Source organism: Stigmatopora nigra, chromosome 14 (assembly GCF_051989575.1).
Source record: "Stigmatopora nigra isolate UIUO_SnigA chromosome 14, RoL_Snig_1.1, whole genome shotgun sequence".
NCBI lineage: Eukaryota > Metazoa > Chordata > Actinopteri > Syngnathiformes > Syngnathidae > Stigmatopora > Stigmatopora nigra.
In genome coordinates, this window is record NC_135521.1 from 6,431,936 (window position 1) to 6,451,785 (window position 19,850).

Below are 19,850 nucleotides of genomic sequence, written 5' to 3' on the forward strand. Positions count from 1 at the left end.
AATTAAAAAATCGCAGCAATAAAAATAAAAAGTTTCAAATTTTCCCTGATCATTTGTTTTTTAAATCACCGATATCACAAATATGAAACTAGATGCGTGTGACCCAATATGGCGTCTTGCTTATATTGGGTTAAAATAAAAATAAACAAATGAAAATTCCCTTTTTCATATTTTTTTTTTTTATTGAAAACGTAGATGAATGGGATTGAATCTAAACAAGATATTGAACGCATGGTCGTTATATGCGAGGATTTCTGACAATACAGACTGATACTAGAAAAAAAGTTATTTTTTCCTGACACCAAAATGTTACTTCATACACAAGTCTTCAATGCACTTTAATACACAAAATATATCCTTATAAATTATATAAATGCATGATTTTTTTCATATTCCTATCTGGTTTGACTTCAGTTCCTTTGTATAGAAATATTTGGCAACATAAGGGAGCAGAAAGCATAAGATTTAACAAATTCAGACTCGTGATTTTCAACAGTAGGAAGAAATAGCAAAAGAGTTATTTAAGGAATTGCAAACAGGTCAAGAAATGTTCCAAATGCATGCAAAATATGGAATATAGCAGTAGGCTGGTGAATATTAAAGCACAATGAGTCAAGAAAGGCCATGGAACGTGACCTCCATGGTATTCAAGTTGCATGTAAACATGGACACCGTTAAAAGAAGTGCTCATAATAGTTCTCTATTGCTTTGGCATCATAACTGTTAAATGTTGTGATTTTTTCTCACTACACAGTGTACACCTGTCCTTTCAAAGGCATGTTTTTAGTTAACAGGTCCTAATCCTCCTTTTTAAATTGATTAAGACAAGTGGATTGAAACACCTCAGCCTGCATTAAAAATCAAATTTGAGAAACATTTTCCATATCCTTCCCATATTAATTATGTGCATTTTTTTTTTGCTAGTTAAAGGTTCGGAATTTGTTCAATTCCAGTTTGTCCAAGTGGTCTCCAGGTCGCCCAAGGTCAGTCTACGGAAAAGGATTAGACCTATTAAAGAATTTTAAAAAAAATGGCCAGAATTCAAAGTCAGTCAATTCTGAGAAAAATGTCCGAATTCTGATTTTTTTTTTTTTAGAATCTTAGCCACCTTTTTCCCCTTTAGTAGCCCTAATCCTGTCCACATCAGTCAGAGATACCATGCGAGAACACGTAAGCCTACATTTGACAATAGGAGATGATAAGATGGGAGGAACGAAAAATATATATATATTAAAAAAAAGGTGGATACAGCGGAGAGGGAAACAGAAGTAAAAAAAAAAGTTCTTAATCGTTGCTGAAGCCGCTGTCACCCTCTTCAGACGGTCAAGACACATTAAAAGAAGCTATAGAGAGAAAGACAAAGAAAGATGTGCGCATTAGACAGCTGGAAATGCATTTGACATTAAAGGAGAAAACTTAGTTAGAGTGGATCATACTTTAAAGTGGCAGAAATGGCAACATTGTGGATTTTCACATGTGAAGCATGCACGTCACCTCGCGGAAAAAATGGCAACGTTAGAGTGCAAGTGGAAGTAAAAGGTGGGAATTAAACGACGGGGATAAAAGAGCACAAGGTATAAAAGACCCAGAAGAAGGTGTCCCGCAAAACTGGTGGCATTTGAAGACGGTTCTTTAGGGTTTTGGACCTACTCAGTGCAGAGCCAGGGAGTACTGCAAAGGAAATATATAAACACATACTAGTAAAGTGAGGAACATAAAAGTATTCACAAGGTACTGGGCCTAACTTATTCGTGAGAACTGCCTTTATTTTCTATTATAACAATTAACTATAAAATACAGTACAAAGATTAGCAATGACTCGCACCATAAAAAACACAGATGGCAAAAATATTAACAATTGCACTGAGAAAATACATCGAAAAATCACATTTGTGTATTGGGAAGGGAAAGTGCAAATGTGACGGCTATTACAAAAATATGCATCTAACACAGATGAATAAGCGGCATTAAGCAAAAATGTTGCGGATTGAAGTGGCGTGTGGAATAAAATATGAAATCATGATTTTGTGTAGTATATGATATAAGATGATTACTATAGTATTTAAAAGGCATGTTTTGCTACCGCTGTTGAGAAAAATGCTAAGAAAGCATAGAAGTCTAAATGGGCTTTTGTACGACAATAATTGCAACAAAAAAGAAGCCTTGGTGTGTTATCATAATTTGCGAGATTATAGAGTAACACTAATAGGAAAAAATAATAGTGGTAATATTGATGACTGAAAAAAAATGTATTCAAACAGCAATAAAAGTTGAAATTCTACAAGATGAGAAACATGAAAATCTGAGATTTTTGGAAAAAGAAAATGAACGAGCTACTAATTACCTTAACCGCATGATATCTTATACGCCAACACCACAAATATTTTTCTTATTTTTAGTCATTTTTTTAGAAGTACGCCATTTTCCATTGTCCAATATTATGGCTATTTTATTCTCAAAAGATGAACCTACTTTTACGATCCACATTTTTTTCCATTTTTATCTTAAGCATCAAAATTTGAGTAGTATCTGTATCAATTGGATACAAAAGCATATTCTTAGTCACTAATTATTAAACTGAAGGTTCAAGGTCTGTTTAGCTTCAGCTTTAGTACATGACTGTGTTGTGTATATGTTAATAAGGAAAGAGAAAACACACTTCACACAGCATGCAAAAGAGTCACTCACTATGTAAGAAAATAAACAAGAGTGGAATGCATTTTGTGTACCCCCCCCAAAAAATAAAAATAATCACAGAGTGGTCTTTTTTTTAAACGGAGTCCAGCCGAGCAACACCCAGGATTGTGGTCATTTCGGGGTAGGGTGCGGTCGGAGGGGGAAATTGGGGGTGGGTTCACGGTAAAGGATGATCATTCACAGCAGCGTGGCCACGAGGCAGCACTTTTCTACAGGAATCCTTCTCTGGAAATAAGAGAGAAGCGCCGTTACTGCTTTGTTGCATACACCCATTCACATCTGTGACATCATCGCTAATGACCACGTGGCCTTCAAAGGATTTGAGACGCAAGATTGATTTTTTGGAGTGATTTTGTGTGCTCTTCTGGACTTGCTCAATGATTTTTCCTGTAGTTGTTGTCCCCCTTGAAAACTGCCAGTTTGAGAGTATTTTTTCAAAACAAAGTTTACCCTATCTTCTGGAACCAAACGGCCCATGAATTGGTACAATGTCCAAGAGCGGTTATCTACAGTAGACAACAGCCTCTCAAAGCTGGAGTAGCTTTAACGCTCTCTCTCTTTGGCCTTTGTGTGTCCAAGAACTGCATCAAGAAAAAATAGTGGGACCCCGAGGCTACTCCCTGTTATAGCACGACTCTTTCAAAAGCATCTTTGTGTAAAAGGATGGCAAAGGATTGCAAATCTGAGGCGGACAGATGGAGCGATGAGATGATAGGACAGACTGCCTTGATTTAGTAGCTGGCATAAACAGTTGACATGAACGTCTGTTGTGGCGAGTTAGTGTTGGAAACGATTGTGGGATGGTGGCTCAGGTCTTACCAGAACACGGTGCTCTCAAGCAGCGTACATCAAGTGTAGGAGGAGTTAACTGAAAAATATTAGGGATGCAACATGGGTGATCCATGCACTCGTACTTTGCCATTCACACAGACAAGTAGCATTGGCTAAGTGTGGCCTGTAGGAAGTGAGGTAACACAAAACAGACCGCATTTTGGGGAAAAACTTGTAAGGTGGAACGCACTCTGTGTCGTGACTTTGAAGCCATATATAGATTTTTTGAGGAGTTTCAATGAAAACTCCAAAGTTAGACATTGGGCGTTCGACGTTCCAAGTTGACAATGTTAGAAATGTTAGAAGAGGGGAAAACTGATATTAAGGAAATAGACATCGGCTTTGAAGCATATCAATATCCCTGCTGTTGCGAAGAAAAAGTGAGTTTAAAAACAGGAAAAATGAATCTTTCTAATGCAAGTATTATTCAATTGCAAAAAAGTCACACCGGTATGATTAGAATGACATTTTTGCGGTGGCTTTTTGTCATGCTCGCAATTTATTTGGACCTTGAAGTTTGTGATGTGAAATTATGGGCAACATTTTTTAGGAACAAAGCATTCAGAAAGAGCAACTTTCAGCGGATATATTTATCCTCTTAATAGGGACGGCATTTGGCTCTGTGAAAAAAAATCCACAGCGTGGATAAAAATAGAACAAATCCCAGTTCTCTTGTTCGTGAGCAGAGAAGAAGAAGGCACACTGTGGACTTGGTGACATAAGAGCTCAAATGAAACGCTATGAGACATGCAGCTACCAAATGACTATATGATATGGACGTATGAAATGAGACGTGAATATTATTAAATGAATGCATTTTCGGCCCTTGAACTCACCAGGAAATTCTCAGACCTCAACCCTACTGAACACATTTGAAAGCTCGTCGGCAGCCACTTACTTTTTCTTCTCTTTGTCCCGTTTGAGCGTGGTGGAGCCCCCCGCCTGCTGGGCTTGATTCTGCAAGAGCTCGGTGGCGGTCTTTTTCTGTTTGAACGTGTTGAGCTCGTCGTCCAGGGACTTTTTCTTGTCCTCGAGTTTCTTCTTCTCATCCTGGTGCAGTTTCTTCAAGCGATCAAACTTTTCGTGCAGCTGCAAAAAAAAGCACCGGGTGAGCCCTGGACATTGCGGGATTCGCGAATGGAGGCGCCTCACCTCTTTTTCTGCTTCCTTTAGCTCCGCCTCCTTCTCTTTGACTCTCTGGACAAACATTTGGCGCATTTCTTCTTCCTTCTTCTGCAGCTCGCCCATGAACTCATTTCTCTTTGCTTCGTAAGTCTCCTGCAGACTGGCGCGGCATAACATAGAAGGACGTTGACCACCAAGGGCTTAGTTCCAGATGAGCCAAGTTGAAAGCAGACTGACCTGAAGGGCTTGCTGTCGGGGTCCGTGTCCTTGAAGCCCATCTCCTCCAACTTGCAGCGGCGGTAGAGCTCGTAATGACGCGTGTGCGTCTGCTCCCGGAGGTCCTCCATGTTGACCCGGATCAGCATTTCTCGCAGTTTGACAAAGTCGCAGTGATTCTCGTTCTCCACTGGGGGAAAAAAAAGGGAGTGTAAAAAAAAGAGGTTTAATGTAGAAGCTGTCAGATTAGGAGATTTTTTTTTTCTCTAAAAAACAATAATAAACGCTATCTTACCTTGTACTGTGCCCCAGGGGTACTGGCGAGCCTTCACCATCTTGTTCCCGATCTTCACCTCCTCTGTGCTGCCCACCACAGCGAAGGGTAAATGGCTCTGCGAAGTAGCATGAAAAAAAAAAAAACAAGGGTTGGTCGAATGCCAAGCTTCTTTTTTGTGAGAGTAGCAAGGAGCCAGAATGGAGCAGACAATATAAACAAGTTAGAATACTAACTCAGAATAAGACAAGTGCTTTGTGGCTATGTTCCATTCTGTGTATTTTGTGTGGGGAAAAACAGTCTGGGTGCCTTACATTCATGCTGGAGTTGATTTCGGCGACAGACTCGTCATCAGTGGGGAACTGGTAAATCTGCACGCCATTGCTGACCAGCTCGCTGGTGATTTTGATCTTGAACTTGGCCAGCTCGCTCTTGGAGATGGCGTCGGATTTGGCCACGATTGGGATGATGTTGACCTAATCGTTGAGAGGAGAGAAAAGACTAGGTCCCGTAAAAAAGACCTCACTGCACTTAATTCGGCGTCTAGGACAGCCGACACATTCACGTGAGAAACAACGACCGCTCACCTTGCTGTCGAGCTTCTTCATGGTCACCAGATCCAGAGATTTGAGCGAGTGTCCCGTGGGGGCGATAAAGTAGAGGCATGCGTGGATGCGGCTATCGTGGTAGCTATGGAGAGTGCGCTTGATCTTCAGTTCCTCTTGAAGGTACGCTTCAAACTGGGCGTCGATGAACTCCACGATGGATTTGTAGCTAGCGCCAAAACACAAGAACATGTTTTTTTTTTTATTTATTTGCCATTTCATTGTATTTCATATTAGCATTTCACTCCATTTGTAGTACTTTGCCACCATTTAAAAATCCGCTAGAAACGCACCTGTCTTCTTTGTTAATCTGGTCTCCAAAGCCCACCGTATTGACGACGGTGAGCTTGAGGCGCACGTTGCTCTCCTGCAATTCATAGGTGTTGGATTTAAGCGTGACCCCGGGCTGGTTGTGCTGGGTGGGCTCGCCCTCAAACTTGGTGTTGAACAGCGTGTCCATCAGTGTGGACTTCCCCAGTCCCGTCTCGCCTGGACAATAACAATGATTTCTTTTACAGGCCTACATACATAATAAAGGCCATAACAGAAACTAATTAAACCCCAATTCACCATTTATTTTGAACAAAAATCAGGGACTGTAAACACAATGCAAAACACAAAAACAGCAAGTGCAATAGCTTGTTTGCCGATGTACTCTGATGTTCATATTTCTCGGGGGCAGTCAGATGACTCAGTTTGCTAGCGCCGTCTATTTTTAATTCTTCACGGTCTGACCTGCCATCTTTCTTGGCCCACTTTTGTGAGATATCTTGCCATTTTCCTCAAAACGAGTCTTTGATTTGTTAAGTAATTAATAGTCATTGGTAGAAAATATGCAAAAAATATGCATTTTTGGGCAGGAAAATAAATGGTGGTTTCTTGTTTTGCCATGCAATAACATTACCCAAATAGTAGGATCTGGGTGGCTAGCTTGTTCCCAGAACATGCAATTAAAGCTTCACTAAAGCATCTAAATGCCCATTCACGTAAAAATGTCATTGAGCCGTGGGATCTTTGCCAAAGGAAAAAAAAAACAGCTGCGATAGGCTTCAGGGCAATGACCCAAATACAGATAAGTGCTGTGCAAAATTGGTCAATAGGTGGACCGAGGTAAAAAAAAATAATAAAAAAAAACAGAAAATATATATAGAAAACAAACAGATTGACTTTGTTCTCCAACGCTCGTAAAAACAGATCTGAAGTGGAAGTGCCTACGATGAGTTCAGGAACTCGCGTGCGGAATTGACACAAAAAAGCCACTGTCGTTTGAGTCTCTGATCACAAAGTCAGCCATTGTTGAATAAAGCGGCGGGACGTTTAACAGAGCTCGACCTCATAACAAATTTGCCATGCAAGTCCAAATGTTTGTGCAACGCCGCTATGACAGTCACGTCCACAATCAAGCTAACAAGTGCAGATCAATTTAGCCGATTTGTCCATCTGCCATCACACTGGGACGTACTTACCGACACAGAGGATGTTGAAACAAAATCCATGATTGACAGATTTGTTGACAAGCTGGTCGGGCATGCTGTCAAAGCCAACATGGCCTGCGAGAGGTACGGCGCGAGCGCCTTCTCCCTAAAAACGAAAAAGATGGTTCAGTCAACCGAGCATCCTTTCTAAAACATTTGATCAATAATTGTACATAGTATCTGTTACATATGCCTTTTGCTGACATCCTATTTCCTGCAGTCTCTACCTGCCACCCACACCAGGAAACCACACCATAAGTGTGTCTTATTGGTTATTCCGCAAATTTCCGCCACAGGTGTCAAAGTGGCGGCCCGGGGGCCAAATATGGCCCGCCAAGTCATTTTGTGCGGTCCGAAAAAGTAAATCACGAGTGCCGACTTTCTGTTTTAGGATCAAATTCAAATGAAGATTATAGATGTATAATCTTTTTAAACAAATATTGCAATTTTTAATTATTTTTTTCCTTTGGTGTTTTCTAGTTCAAAAAGCATTTTGTAAAATCTAAAAATAAATACATATAAAAGTATTTATTTTCCACAATACCGGCACAATCTTGTCTCATTTTCACCGAAAGGCATCGCAATTCAGCTAGTGCAGTCACTATTGTATATTTGTAGTATTCCCCAACGCCACTCAAAAATGGTAAAATAATGAACGTGACGGGATGAGTTGGCTCTCTGGATGAAGTGTAAAAATCACAGTCGAAGCGTGCGTGGGTGTGTGCGTGGGTGTGTGCGTGGGGAACGGTCGCTGTGGTTGAATTCCTTTTCCTACAGCCTAGGATGTCAACATTAGCAAAGAATTTAGATTATAAATCAACGACAGTGGTGGTTGGTCAGCTTTGCGGTCACAGCTCTGAGAGAAAAAAAATATTTTAAGGGAATGGACAATCGGTTAAAAAAATTACAATAAATAAACTACATTTCCAATACTGTGTGAAAATGGAAGACGTATAAAATAAACGTGTTAGCTTCATCAACTGACTCGTTATCATGCATTAATGGCAATAGACGTCTAATCCATTTGGATGTGAAAGGTGACCGTTCCAATGAAAATGGGTTTGATGTCCACTCCTGTCTCTGAATAAGTGAATAGTAAATGATAAATAGCAGGTTTAAAACTCTGGCAGTCAATGTACGTGGGGCCCTATGAGTGAATTTGGAATTGGCTCTATATTATTGCATATGCTGCCGGTTGGAAGTGCAACATTCCTAAAACATTTCCTGCCAAGTTCCACACACCAGTCAGCCACAGAATGGGATGTTAAAGTGAGAAGAACGTGCTATTCTGGGAGCATTGTTTGCTTTTTTTCTTTTAAGACAGGCACTAAAATGTGTGCAGTAAAATTAAACACACTTTTTTCTCTATTTGAGGGGTGCAATAGCATCAATCGGATGCACTTTCGTTTGCACGACAACGCCCGTTTTTAAAGTTGAATTGACTTAGATGAGATAACATAACGGAAATGAGCAATTGTACAGATCTGAAATGGGGGCGTAGAAAATGAATGATTTTTAAAAATATATATATATAGTCATGAGTAGCGTTTCATTGGCAAAATCACTAAACATTTCATGGGTCAATTATACATTTTGTCCAACAAAATGATCACACCTATAGGCAGAGTATTAGATCATTGTGAATAAGAAAATCAAAACAGTGATACAATGAAGCCTCGAGCACGATTTGTATTGTCAATTGCATTTTAGCAGCATCCCAACACGACATTTTGCCAATAAAATGATGATGAAGGGAGGGCTGATAAATGTAGCGCATCCACTGGAATGAAATGGCAACATTTCTACTTGTGCATATTTTTTCCTAAGATCTGGGAGAAAAGGTATGAACATTTGGGGTTAATTAAAATGGGGCTACTCACCGCTTGCCTCGCTATCTCCGTGGACGCCATTAGGAATAGCCGTTAGCCGTGCAAACGAGGGAAGCTGAAGATCTGAGGTTACGCAGTAAACTCGCCCTCTTTTTGGGGATGTGCCACTGTTAAAAGAAATTTTACAAATGTTATTTCAAATATACTACATATGATACCACTATGAAATGTATGTTTTTATTAAAATGACCCTTATATTATTCCAAAATGGGTTTTTAATCCAGTAAACAGAATTTATTTGCCCGAACATTCTCCATGTTACTCCCCTACGATGTGTTTTAATGGATTCGTCCACACCGATTTGCAGTGAACCTCGGTGAATGAACATCACGAGCGAGGAGATCTTTTTTTTACAGTCGATTTAGGCTTTATGGGGAAAAAAATATTTCTACATTTTGCCTGGTGATAAAACACAACATATATATGAATGAGTGTGTATTTTTATGCTTAATTTGTACAACAGTTTGTATTTTTTTTTACAAATGGGAAACAGTTATTCTAAATGTGCTATTATTAATTTAACATTCTTATGTGTAGTTATCTTTAAAATCATGACTATAAATATGTATCATTAATGAAGCCAAAATGTAACTATAATCAGTGGGGGAATGAACAAAATCACTAAGTGTTTTAGGTTCTTTGCAAGAGTCCGCCATAAAACTCCACTGCTTAAAGATGGTCGCCGAAATGTGCTCAAAATAAAACGGAATAGTGTTTGGATGACGCCCACTCACATCCGGGTTATTTAATTTCGACCAATGGCGTGAGAGTAGGCTCATTTAAAAACAAGTCACTTTTGTCATTCCTACCAAAACATCGTACAGTTGTCTGCTGAACAAACCATAGTCTTGAAAACGACTGCAGAATCGTTGGTTTGTCCTCTTTTTACTTATTCTATTGTGTCTTATTGTCCCGATTTTTGAGTGGGTGGATAAAGTATGTTAAACGCTTGCTAACTGAGAGACTTTGACTGTGAATGCTTAAATTGTATTTTCATGTCCAGAAGCAATGGCTCGCCTCGTTACAGAGCGTGAAAATCAAGGTCTGGAATCTCTGGCCTTCAAAACAGGTGGGGAAATATGATTTTGTATTGTGTTTTCGTGTGACTTAATTGCCCTAGTTCTAATAATACATTTTTCCAGATGTGCCTATGAAGACTCCAATGAGAGGCAAAAACATGACAACTCCTCTACGTATTGGTCGGAAGGCTTTCGGGATAGTCAACACGCAACCATCCCCGCTTTTAAATAAGCAAGAAAAGAAAACAAAGGAGATTAAGATTGGCAAAGCACTTGTAAGTTGTCTGTGTGTTTGGTGTCTTTAGGTTTGGAGCATCATCAAAGAGGCAAATAACGCTGACGAATAACATTATTTGGTTATATGAAAGAGTCGTCCAAAGCTAAACTGTCAGAACCCTGATAATGCAGAAAATGTTTAAATGCAAAAAGATGGCAGCTTTTGGGGCAACCATTTTGTGATGCTAGGTATTTATTACATAATGAGGAAGGTTGGGTAATTGGGGACACTCCAATTTGATTGGCTGAAATATACAAAACGTTCTTACTGTGAAAATTTAAACCTACGTTTTTTTTCCCCACTTCACAGGAAGCCAATGTGAAATGTGGAACTCGGGAGGAGGATTGTCCCGAAATTGAGAAGTTAATCCCTTACGATCCATTGGGTAGGTGCAAATATTGTACGATTTTTACAGTTGTTTGGTTTTGAATCTGTTTTTGCTTTCTCATTCCAGAGTTTGAGAAATATGGCGTCCCTGAAGATTTACTTTGTCTCAGTCGTCTTCCGCTGGCTGGTCTAGTTTTCCCAAATCCTCCATTAGAGGAAGACCCACATATTTACATACCACCTCTCCCAACCCCATCGCCGCCACGTCGCCCGAGTAACAAAGGTGATTTAGCAGTCATGCTAAATATTGATTACAAATTCATGTTTTTAACACTTAAAAGGCACTTAACTTATTGCCTGCTACTGAGAGCACTAGACGGCCGATGCATTTTGACTGGAATGGATGGATATCTGTCAAAATGGATTAGACGTCTCGTGCTGACATTGGCTCTGAAGTATAAGCATTCACTGATTAGATGAATTGGACGTCTATCACTTGCAGTAGCATAAAACGGAATCATTAATGTTACTTGGGGCCATGACTTGTATTCCTTGGTTCCATTTTAATTTGATCTTTTTAAAGATAATAGCCATTTGTTATATAAGTTTCCAAAACAATTGGTTTTACTGTAGCAAGCTCTGAAGGGATTTATTAAATATGAAATTGCGCAATCAATAGCTATTGTTGTCCAATGCCATTTGTTTTGTTTCTTGCAGAGTGCTTTGAGTTTGGCGCATTCCTCGAAATGATTGATGAGCTGACGGAGTTTCCTCCCGAGCCCGAAAGTGATGAATTTGTTTTTTAATGTTTTTATTTGAATTGTGTGTTTCTGTAAATTTGTTCAATAAACCTCTTGGAATGGAGAAAAATGCTCGTTTACTTCCTGCTCTTGCAATATGTCAGTTGTCACGTGACACGCTCTCCTGCTTTGAGATTATCGTGAACTTTGATACAGTCAGTATACGGGAAGTGAAAGAAAAGTCATCGTATTAGCTCAAGTTGGGCATTCTGTCTAAATGTTTGAAATTACCACGGCCAGCGGTCTATACGATTCGAAACGTGAGTGGAAACTAAAATGAATGCGGAACAGGTGAGTCACGTCAACGAGCGAGACTATTCGTTTCAGTCCTTTTGAGCTAAACAAAAATAAAGGTGGAAAATCCAAATGGAAGCTTAAAACTATGACGAGAATATATAACGACGCCTTTCAAAGCTAGCACTTTACCATCGACTTTCAATGTAAAAAAACAAAAAACGGAACGCACACGCACTACCATGGATGACAGCGGCTCGTTCAGTCAAAACGTCACCGCTGAACCCCCCAGCGCCCGACAGACCATCAAACAAGACCCCGTTGTGGAGCGACTTTCCCGGTATGGGGCGCCGCCTCTCCCCGGGGCAGCGCTACGGAGGTCGCGGCTGCCGCAGAGGCGTCAAGAAGACGCCCCAGACGGAGACCCTGCCCAAGACGCACCTGCCCAGCGGAAGAAATCCAGTCGAGAGTCGTTCCGAGGCGAGTCGCGGTGGGCTCTCTTCCCCATGGAGCACGCGTGGATGCTGTCGGCCGCGGAGGGCACCAGCGACAACCTCCTGGAGGAGTTCGTGTCCGCCGAGCCGGAGCTGCTCACCAGGCGGGACTTCGTCAGCGGCTACTCGGTGCTTCACTGGCTCGCCAAGAGCGGCCGAGACGACGCGCTTCTCCGGCTACTGCACCTGGCCGAGATAGCCGGTGGGCGTCCGGTGAGCGTGGACGTGCGAGGCAGCGGCGGCCTCACCCCGTTGCACGTCGCCAGCATGCACGGGCATGACGCGGTCGTCAAACTCCTGGTGGGCGCCTTCGGGGCCGACGTGGACGTCATGGACTACGGCGGCAGGCGGCCTTGGCAGTACCTCAGGGCGGACGCCCCGCTGGAGATGAAGGAGCTACTCGGAACGTGGGACGACGAACACGTCCGCGTGGGGGGAATTCAACCCAACTCCAATAAGAACTGGAATAACAGCAGCGGTGCCGGCGGCGGCAAAGGGACGGCGACGCCGGTGGACGAGGACCAGGAATCGGCGGTGACTTTGGCGGACGAGGTGGACTCTTTTGACCGGGGCTGGAGACGCGGAAGCTGGAGGCTCGGCTCTCTGCGAAGATTCTTCTCATTTCGTTCCAATAGACGCTGACATTTTAGACTTCTTTCCAAATGTTTGGAGCTTGGTAGTCGTGTTTTGAGATGGTGACGACTCTTACCCGGAACATCTTTGCTTATTTTTCCGCTTTTAAAGTCCAAGTTAAATTCGGCAGGACTGTGTAAATACTGGATACAAAAACTGTAGTGTGTGGTGTTGGCAGAACTTGTCAAATGGTTGCTATCATATTCCTTGTCAAACACAAAACCTTTTATCGAAAAAGTGACTATTCTCCTGCATAAAATGCAACACTAAAGGAATGGCGTCCATCAAATCACCAGTACTATTGTCCACCTGGACGCCAACTTTTTTTTTTTTAACCCTTAAAGGGCACTCACTTCACTCATTGGCTGCTGCTGCTATTGACATTTTTTTAAACTGTTACTTAGGGAAGTTGCCATTGTATGTTTCAATAAATCCAAATGTTATCAGCTGTTATCATTGCATTTATACTTGAATGAAAATATGTTAATACCCCCCAAAAATGTATCTAACATGTAAGCTTTTTGGATGGTCAATCACTACTCCCGTAAAAAGATAATGTCCTTCCATGTCAACTTTAAAATTAATAGATATTATGCCTTTGAAAACAAAAGACATCCCATTTTTTTTTAAATGCTAGATGTCCATTCCATTTAGGCTGAGGGGCGACTCAACATTCTAAATGGGTTGGGCGTGCAGCCCCGTTAATGGCAGCCGAGGAGTTAAACAAGTGTCCTTTAAGCCCCCCCAGTGCAATTGAGAGCAACCAATGAGGGCCCAGTAAAATCTTTTAGTGCCATTGTCCCGAATAAATGAAATGTAATCAAAATTGGAAAATATAGGTTTGATGACAATTTATTTTCATACTTGAATCTAGAACCAGATTGTGTACAAAAGAGCTGCAGCTCCTCCCAACACAAGCCCCCCACTTCCTGGGAGGTGGTGGTCCTTTGATGGAACGGAGGAGGATGAATTCCATGGGAACGTCATCTTTACAGGCCCAACTTTGTCCTCCTCCAGTGTCTCCTCTTAGAGTTGTACCTACGGAACAAAGACGTCAACAAGTGATTAGTCAGAACTAAATCCCCAAAACATTGATTGAATTAAGACATTTCAGTGAAAGGAACCCTGCAAAAATTCCAGCAGTCACTCAATGCAGAAAATTGAAATTGTGCCAAAATGTCTGATCCATTTTTCCACCTGATAAACCCAGTACATTTTTTAATGGGCACAAGCCACTCCTTGTCTCAGTGGAGAAATCAAGCCTGCTGTGACAGCGCAAAATCCCCCCACGCACATTTCTGGCCGACTGCAACAGCAAGACTAAGCCTTCGGAATGTTAGAATGATTGCAAGTTAAAATCCTTTAATGAGTTTGTTCGGTTCTTTTTAAGGAGTGTAAATGCGACTCCACTTTCACGGTTCTTTCCACGACGACACTGTTCCACCAAAGGAGCATACTCTTCCTCTGATTGCAGCGAGGAAGAGGAGGATGAGCTCTTAGGTGGACATATAATCTCAGCAGGGTTAATGACAGCACTTCACAGTGATAAAGTGCTGCAATTGCAGACCTGCTTTAGGGAATCACGCAGTAAAGCAAACGTATTGAGAACCATAAATCGTTAATCATCACTTAGCATCATACATTTTAATAATACCCATAAAACACTCCCCAAATGCAAGTTCACCAGAAATTATGTTGACATCTCTAACAGTCAATGGCAGCATATAATTTAACAGCTACATGACATTGCAATGGTAATGTTTTTTAAATGAAAATATTGGGGTAGTTTGGTAGAAATTCGGCTGGGGGTGGGGCTTCTGAATGATATTTTTTTTTAATGGAAAAATGTGATCAGGACATTCCTACTGCTATTAATAGCAATTTATCCATTACGTTATCACGTTCGATTTGTAGTTAGTTGTCATGGTGATTAAACGCATGTTGCCATTTAGTTATCACAAACGAAAGCGCTCACCTGATCTTGTTGCCAGTCTTCATCCTGATCCACTGAGGAATCGGCCTGTTTTGCTTTTGCTTCTTAGCCAGAAAGCGCTTGATCCTGAAAGTCTTGTGGGACGACTAAAAAGTGACAAAAACACAAACATTTCACGACACGCCATGTTCCAAAATGCAAGCGTTACATGCGCTACGTTATAGATGCTACATGCTAGTTAGCTTTGGGTTGAACAGCACCTAATGTCTACAACTTCAATTTGTAAACACAATAATGATATGAGGGGAACCGTATATATTTTATCTGTGAGTTATAATGGTTCAACAGACTGAAAAGAGCATAATGAGAAGGATGTTGTAGGATATGTCGAGTTACCATTTCGAATGCAGTCCCTTCCCAACAACGACAAGGATCGAAGAGGAAGAGCAAGGATGACGTCGGCAACTTAGAACACTATTTGCAGTTTTAGTGCCTTTTTACCCACAGCGACACTCTCAGGCAATCTCTTGCTAGTACAGGTTTGGTTTTGCTCTCGAGTACAAACAAGACATCAACCTGTATATTTATTTAATGATGTAGTATATGTATTTATCTTTTCTCATCCATTTGATTATCGTGCAATACTAGCTTTGCACCTCATTTCATAATATAATAAATAATACACAACTGATTAACGTAGGAATGTTTTTTGCTTGATTAGAAGAAATTGCATTAATGGAGATGTCACTAGATGTAAGAGAACTGACCAGCCTGAGTACAAAAGTAGCAAATCACTGAGTTTTTTCCCAACCCAAAAAATACATTAATATGCAAATGTGTACATTACAAATTAATTATTAATGCAATATAAGGTAGTATAGTTGTAGTGGTGGCATAATGTACTTAGAAATGAACAAGCATAAGACTCAAATGGCAAAAACAATGGGTCTGTGTATCAGTTTAATCCAAATCCCTGAACGCCAGTTACAAGCTTGCCAAAGCGGTTTGGATGGAATATTTGTGTGGGCAAAAAAAAATGCAAGTAAAACCTTATTCCAGCAATACAGACAATAAGTAAGGTCACTTGGTGGTTTTTGGTGCCCTGTAGCAAGCTAAACATTTAGCTTTTCTACAGAGTGAAAGTAAAAAGGATCATGTGAGGCACTATCATATTCCGTTGTGAATCACAAATAGGCTTCTAAAAAAAGAGGCGGTCCTTAAGGCGACACGCAGCGCCGAGTCTGGCTGGACTTGCTCTGGTATAGCAAAATAAAAAGACGGATGGAGCAAAAAAAATTGGATCAGTTGTCACCTTTGTCAGTCAGTTTTTTCATTTCGGGGTCCGGCTTCCTGTCCGCGTCGGCTGGACGAATGCGGCTTCTTGCTCCAGGCTGGTACAGCTGGATAGCAGGACGATCCTGGTTAAAAAAAATAAGAATAAATACATTAAAAAAGCATTACCTTGTGTATACAAGTCAATTGTGTATTATTGTTTGTATCAATGATGGAATAATATACAATTAAGGGTACAAAAATAAGTGTAGTAACGGATAAATATCATAACTATGATTTTTTTTTTTAGGTACACCATTTGAAAAAAATGACTTAAGTTAATAGCTTAAAAAATATCAGCAATTTGTATAAGAGGAAAAAAAGCCTTAGAAGAGCTAGGCAAAAAGATGGACTCATTACTCTATTCCGTAGTCGTTCTCTTTTGGCGCTGTCGTCCTTCTTGCTGTCTTTAACCGTCTTCTCCGTCTTGTCAGATTCAGGCAGGTGTTCGATCCGCTTCCTATCCATTGGCCGCTCTTTCTCCTTTTTGGTCGACGCCTCCTCGTCCTCCGGCCACTTCCTAGAATAGTTTTCGGCATCGTGCTTCTCCCTCCTCCTGCGTCGCTCCTGGCGCCGCAGGCGATCTTTCTCCCTCAGTAGACGCTCCTTCTCCAGGTCGCGCTCCCGGTCGCGGTCAGACTCGTGCTCCCGGAACTCCCTGCGGACTTCCTCGTCTCCTCTAGATGGGGAAAAAATATGCGGTCAATGTAAAAACGTGAACTCGAATACCGTATTGTCCGCACAAAAAAAGCGCAACTAAAAGACAGTTTGCCATATATATAAATCAACATTGGTTAATTATTGTATTAAGACTGATTGTTGCACGTTACTAATCAGAAAGGATTTCCATTACGACAAAATAAAGTGTGCGGATACGGCCTACCTCTTTATGCGCTCTTCCTTGTTGTCATTGTTTTGTCGTCTCTTGTGCTCAGAGCTTCTGGTGTCCTCTCTGCTGGGCCTCTCTGCTTTTTTCAACTTCTCCTTCATTTTGTCAGAGTCGCCATCGTCTGCTCTGTGTGGCTTCTTCAGCAGCTACACGATGGAGGGATAAAAACGTCATTCTGCAGGGATTTTAAACATGGACTAATTTTCTATGATACCAATATTATGTGAGTTTTTTACTTTGATTTTTGGCTCGTCCTTGACTTGGTCCCTCTCGCTCTCTGACTTCTTCATCTTCTCGCCTCCTTTGCGTTTGCGGCGTTCCTCCTCACGCCACTTTCGACGCTCCTCGTCGCGGAGGCGCTTTCGCTCCAGCTCCCGTCGCCGTCTCTCCTCTTTCTTCTCTTCCCTGATTCGCTGAAGAGAGAACACGAGTTGCTCTCCCGTCCTCCACTTCAGCTCCCCGCTGTACCTAACTTACCTGTTTATTCTTTAGGAAGTCCAACAGAGGTGTATTTCTTTTAGCTTTAAGTAAAAGTAAAAGTAGGGTTTGGAAGAAATACCACACAAAACATGAGCTTTTGATAAATAAACTAGCCCTACTTGAGCTTTGACTAACCTATCAGCTCCTTCGACCTGGCTTCAATCTCCTCCAGCAAAGTCTCTGGAGTGGACGTCATTTTTTCACTGTCCCCAGTGTAATACTCCAAGAATTTCTTGTAATCAGGATCTAAAATAAAAAAAATAAAAAAATAAAACATATATACATTAGGGCAACATGTGATATATTGTGATACTTTCTTTGGAAATTGAATAAAAAACTCAACACACTGACTGCCATTGATGGCCACAGACACCCAATCCGTTTGTTCACCGCTGCCACCCCACCCACTTCTAACGGATCAGACGTCTACGAGTGATGGGATCCTTGAAAAATGCATTAATTTCTGAAATACAAACCGTCACTTATGGTTCCGCACTTGGCATCCTTCTTCTTGCTTCTTTTCTTGGACGTCTTCTGAAACGGTGCAAACTCCACAATTGCAGTGTACTCCTGTCCTGTTTGCCAACCCAAAAAATGACAGGTTCTTACATCGCCATTGAAATTTCAACATGAGGACGTCTTTCAATACCTTTGCTGTCAATGAATACGTATCCATCGAAGCGATCTCTGAATAAGACGATATCCTCTGGGTTCTTGAAGTTAATGTACGCCCTCGCAAAGAGATGAGGATACAGGCTGAGAGGGGAAAAAATGCCATTTAGGTAGGTTTATGAAATTAATGTGTGTATAGATGCTGCATTCGTAACAAAAGTGAAATAAACAATCACCCGTTCTATGTCATACCTGAAGTGACTTTTGTGGTGTTTATATAGCTCACCTGGTGTCATTGGAGAAGAACTCCAAGTAGTCCACTTCTGGGAGAGGCTGCAGTTGCTCCTCCAGCTCCTCTTTAGTGAGACTTGGTGGCAGCCTCCTAATTACAATCTAAAACAATATAAATGTTATTTAGATCAAATGAAACAATTGTCGCCAATGCCGTTTACCAACTACTTTTGCAGTGCTTGTGAGTTAACAGAGCATAGCTTAGCTTAGCTACGTAGTTTTACCTTTGTCATGCTCTCCTTCTTTTCTTTCGATTTCTCCATTCTCTCGGGATCCTCGCACATTATGTCCACTCTTCTCTCCCTGGGTCGGGTGTTTTCCTTATCTTCCTTCATAGTTTTAAAAAGCTACTTGTCGCTGTTGTGTCGTTCCTCAGACTTGTTTACTTTTTTAAACACGAATTAGACTGAGTGTGAATATAGGACGCATGCGCAGCTACCAACGCCCACAATAACGCAGACAAGGCACATGATTAAAATCCTAATTATGTTATTCAGAATAAATGATGGAATTTCTGAATGTAGTATGCAATTATCTTTTATGAAATATTCGTTGAATGTTTATTTTTAAATATGTTGTTAACGGAATGCAGCTCTATACGCTGCGTGACTCTGACACAAAATGGTCGCAAATTGATGATCGGCTCACAGCGCGCATCTCTCATCTACCGCTTTACATGTGATATCGATGGTGACCAACACTGGGGAGCCATCTTGTTAGCCTTCGTGTCAAAATAACTCAGTACACATTTAAACGTATTTTTCTCTTGGCTATCAAACATGTGGTACGAAATTCTACCCGGCCTCAGCATCATGGCGGTGTGTCTAATGATTCCTGGCATTGCCACCGCAAATATTCATAAATTCACCAATGGTGGCAAGGTGAGGTGCTACGTGCTAATTTAGCTCTGCTAATAACAAAGGTTACTGTCATTTTGTTCTTACCTGTTTTTGTTGGTATTTTCACGTGCACTAGGAGAAAAGAATCGCCCGGTATCCGTGGCAGTGGCACTTGATGGAGAGAGACAAGCGGGTGTCCGGAACGGGACTCTACTATGAATCCAAGGTGAAAGCTCCATTCTGTTAGCCGCAAGCATACTCTGGTTTCTTGACAGTTTCATCGCCATCAGAACGTTTTGGTTGCTCAATTCTTTTTTCTCTTTTGCAGGGACTGGAAAATATCCGATGATCAGAAGAAGGACAAATTAGTTTGTTGTACATTAAAAAGTTCTATCTGAGAATGATGTGTGTTTTCAATAAACATGTTGATCTCCAGCATTTTGAAAGTTTTAGTAAATGAAAACGCTTTACATTAAAGAAATCTTCTCATACATTACCATACCTGTCAAATTGTACGTTTTACACGTATTTTATACGTTTTTTTACCATTTCAAATCATAAGGGCAGTTAAAGGCAGA

General features: G+C 41.1%; 6 protein-coding genes and 1 non-coding gene across 12 annotated transcripts; 3 read left to right on the plus strand and 4 right to left on the minus strand.

Annotated features, from left to right (window-relative positions):
* Positions 1-161: 161 nt before the first annotated feature.
* septin6 (septin 6) lies at positions 162-12,522 on the minus strand. 5 transcript variants are annotated; one of them, XM_077732617.1, is made up of 12 exons: positions 12,211-12,516; positions 9,104-9,219; positions 7,215-7,329; positions 6,042-6,237; positions 5,731-5,917; positions 5,458-5,619; positions 5,165-5,261; positions 4,891-5,059; positions 4,681-4,813; positions 4,427-4,617; positions 3,517-3,565; positions 162-1,343 (listed from the first exon to the last, which is right to left on the minus strand). In XM_077732617.1, exons 2-11 carry the CDS (start codon positions 9,131-9,133, stop codon positions 3,562-3,564), a joined length of 1,284 nt encoding a protein of 427 aa, XP_077588743.1. In that variant the 5' UTR covers positions 9,134-9,219; positions 12,211-12,516; the 3' UTR covers positions 162-1,343; positions 3,517-3,561. The 5 variants fall into 5 exon arrangements, with proteins under 5 accessions (XP_077588743.1, XP_077588740.1, XP_077588738.1 ...); XM_077732616.1 differs by lacking the exon at positions 162-1,343 and adding an exon at positions 1,746-2,922 and having other exon boundaries at positions 12,211-12,515; XM_077732614.1 differs by lacking the exon at positions 3,517-3,565 and having other exon boundaries at positions 12,211-12,503.
* Positions 9,835-11,605, plus strand: pttg1 (PTTG1 regulator of sister chromatid separation, securin). 2 transcript variants are annotated; one of them, XM_077732619.1, is made up of 6 exons: positions 9,835-9,984; positions 10,116-10,181; positions 10,255-10,406; positions 10,718-10,793; positions 10,863-11,018; positions 11,453-11,605. In XM_077732619.1, the coding sequence occupies exons 2-6, from the start codon at positions 10,121-10,123 to the stop codon at positions 11,539-11,541; spliced, it is 534 nt and encodes a 177-aa protein (XP_077588745.1). In that variant the 5' UTR covers positions 9,835-9,984; positions 10,116-10,120; the 3' UTR covers positions 11,542-11,605. The 2 variants fall into 2 exon arrangements, with proteins under 2 accessions (XP_077588745.1, XP_077588746.1); XM_077732620.1 differs by having other exon boundaries at positions 9,892-9,984; positions 10,119-10,181.
* sowahd (sosondowah ankyrin repeat domain family d) lies at positions 11,648-13,349 on the plus strand. Its single transcript, XM_077732618.1, has one exon. The coding sequence runs from the start codon at positions 12,012-12,014 to the stop codon at positions 12,903-12,905; it is 894 nt and encodes a 297-aa protein (XP_077588744.1). The 5' UTR covers positions 11,648-12,011; the 3' UTR covers positions 12,906-13,349.
* Positions 13,350-13,732: 383 nt separating this feature from the next.
* rpl39 (ribosomal protein L39) lies at positions 13,733-15,392 on the minus strand. The gene is made up of 3 exons (XM_077732528.1): positions 15,226-15,392; positions 14,872-14,975; positions 13,733-13,934 (listed from the first exon to the last, which is right to left on the minus strand). Exons 1-3 carry the CDS (start codon positions 15,226-15,228, stop codon positions 13,886-13,888), a joined length of 156 nt encoding a protein of 51 aa, XP_077588654.1. The 5' UTR covers positions 15,229-15,392; the 3' UTR covers positions 13,733-13,885.
* Positions 14,330-14,470, minus strand: LOC144207978 (small nucleolar RNA SNORA69). Its single transcript, XR_013328817.1, has one exon. It is a non-coding gene; the product is annotated as a small nucleolar RNA SNORA69 (small nucleolar RNA).
* A 368-nt stretch (positions 15,393-15,760) lies between the features above and the next one.
* upf3b (UPF3B regulator of nonsense mediated mRNA decay) lies at positions 15,761-19,080 on the minus strand. The gene is made up of 10 exons (XM_077732524.1): positions 18,658-19,080; positions 18,429-18,535; positions 18,180-18,286; positions 18,007-18,105; positions 17,666-17,776; positions 17,528-17,571; positions 17,287-17,463; positions 17,045-17,196; positions 16,522-16,840; positions 15,761-16,247 (listed from the first exon to the last, which is right to left on the minus strand). The coding sequence occupies exons 1-10, from the start codon at positions 18,766-18,768 to the stop codon at positions 16,131-16,133; spliced, it is 1,344 nt and encodes a 447-aa protein (XP_077588650.1). The 5' UTR covers positions 18,769-19,080; the 3' UTR covers positions 15,761-16,130.
* ndufa1 (NADH:ubiquinone oxidoreductase subunit A1) lies at positions 19,051-19,710 on the plus strand. The gene is made up of 3 exons (XM_077732527.1): positions 19,051-19,314; positions 19,409-19,498; positions 19,601-19,710. The coding sequence occupies exons 1-3, from the start codon at positions 19,213-19,215 to the stop codon at positions 19,619-19,621; spliced, it is 213 nt and encodes a 70-aa protein (XP_077588653.1). The 5' UTR covers positions 19,051-19,212; the 3' UTR covers positions 19,622-19,710.
* Positions 19,711-19,850: the final 140 nt, after the last annotated feature.

Coding starts and splice junctions, on each gene's coding strand:
- pttg1 (XM_077732619.1), top strand. CDS start 10,121: ATGGCTCGCCTCGTTACAGAGCGTGAAAATCAAGGTCTGGAATCTCTG. Junction 10,794..10,862: donor AATCCCTTACGATCCATTGG/GTAGGTGCAAAT, acceptor TTCTCATTCCAG/AGTTTGAGAAATATGGCGTC. Junction 11,019..11,452: donor ACGTCGCCCGAGTAACAAAG/GTGATTTAGCAG, acceptor TGTTTCTTGCAG/AGTGCTTTGAGTTTGGCGCA.
- rpl39 (XM_077732528.1), bottom strand. Junction 13,935..14,871: donor AAGACTGGCAACAAGATCAG/GTGAGCGCTTTC, acceptor TTTGTTCCGTAG/GTACAACTCTAAGAGGAGAC.
- septin6 (XM_077732612.1), bottom strand. CDS start 9,133: ATGGCGTCCACGGAGATAGCGAGGCAAGCG. Junction 7,330..9,103: donor CGGAGATAGCGAGGCAAGCG/GTGAGTAGCCCC, acceptor TTTCGTTTTTAG/GGAGAAGGCGCTCGCGCCGT. Junction 1,672..4,426: donor CGGGACAAAGAGAAGAAAAA/GTAAGTGGCTGC, acceptor TTTCCTTTGCAG/TACTCCCTGGCTCTGCACTG.
- upf3b (XM_077732524.1), bottom strand. CDS start 18,768: ATGAAGGAAGATAAGGAAAACACCCGACCCAGGGAGAGAAGAGTGGAC. Junction 17,572..17,665: donor CAGGTCGAAGGAGCTGATAG/GTTAGTCAAAGC, acceptor TTTTACTTAAAG/CTAAAAGAAATACACCTCTG. Junction 17,464..17,527: donor ACTTCCTAAAGAATAAACAG/GTAAGTTAGGTA, acceptor TTCTCTCTTCAG/CGAATCAGGGAAGAGAAGAA.
- sowahd (XM_077732618.1), top strand. CDS start 12,012: ATGGATGACAGCGGCTCGTTCAGTCAAAACGTCACCGCTGAACCCCCC.
- ndufa1 (XM_077732527.1), top strand. CDS start 19,213: ATGTGGTACGAAATTCTACCCGGCCTCAGCATCATGGCGGTGTGTCTA. Junction 19,315..19,408: donor AATTCACCAATGGTGGCAAG/GTGAGGTGCTAC, acceptor CACGTGCACTAG/GAGAAAAGAATCGCCCGGTA. Junction 19,499..19,600: donor GACTCTACTATGAATCCAAG/GTGAAAGCTCCA, acceptor TCTCTTTTGCAG/GGACTGGAAAATATCCGATG.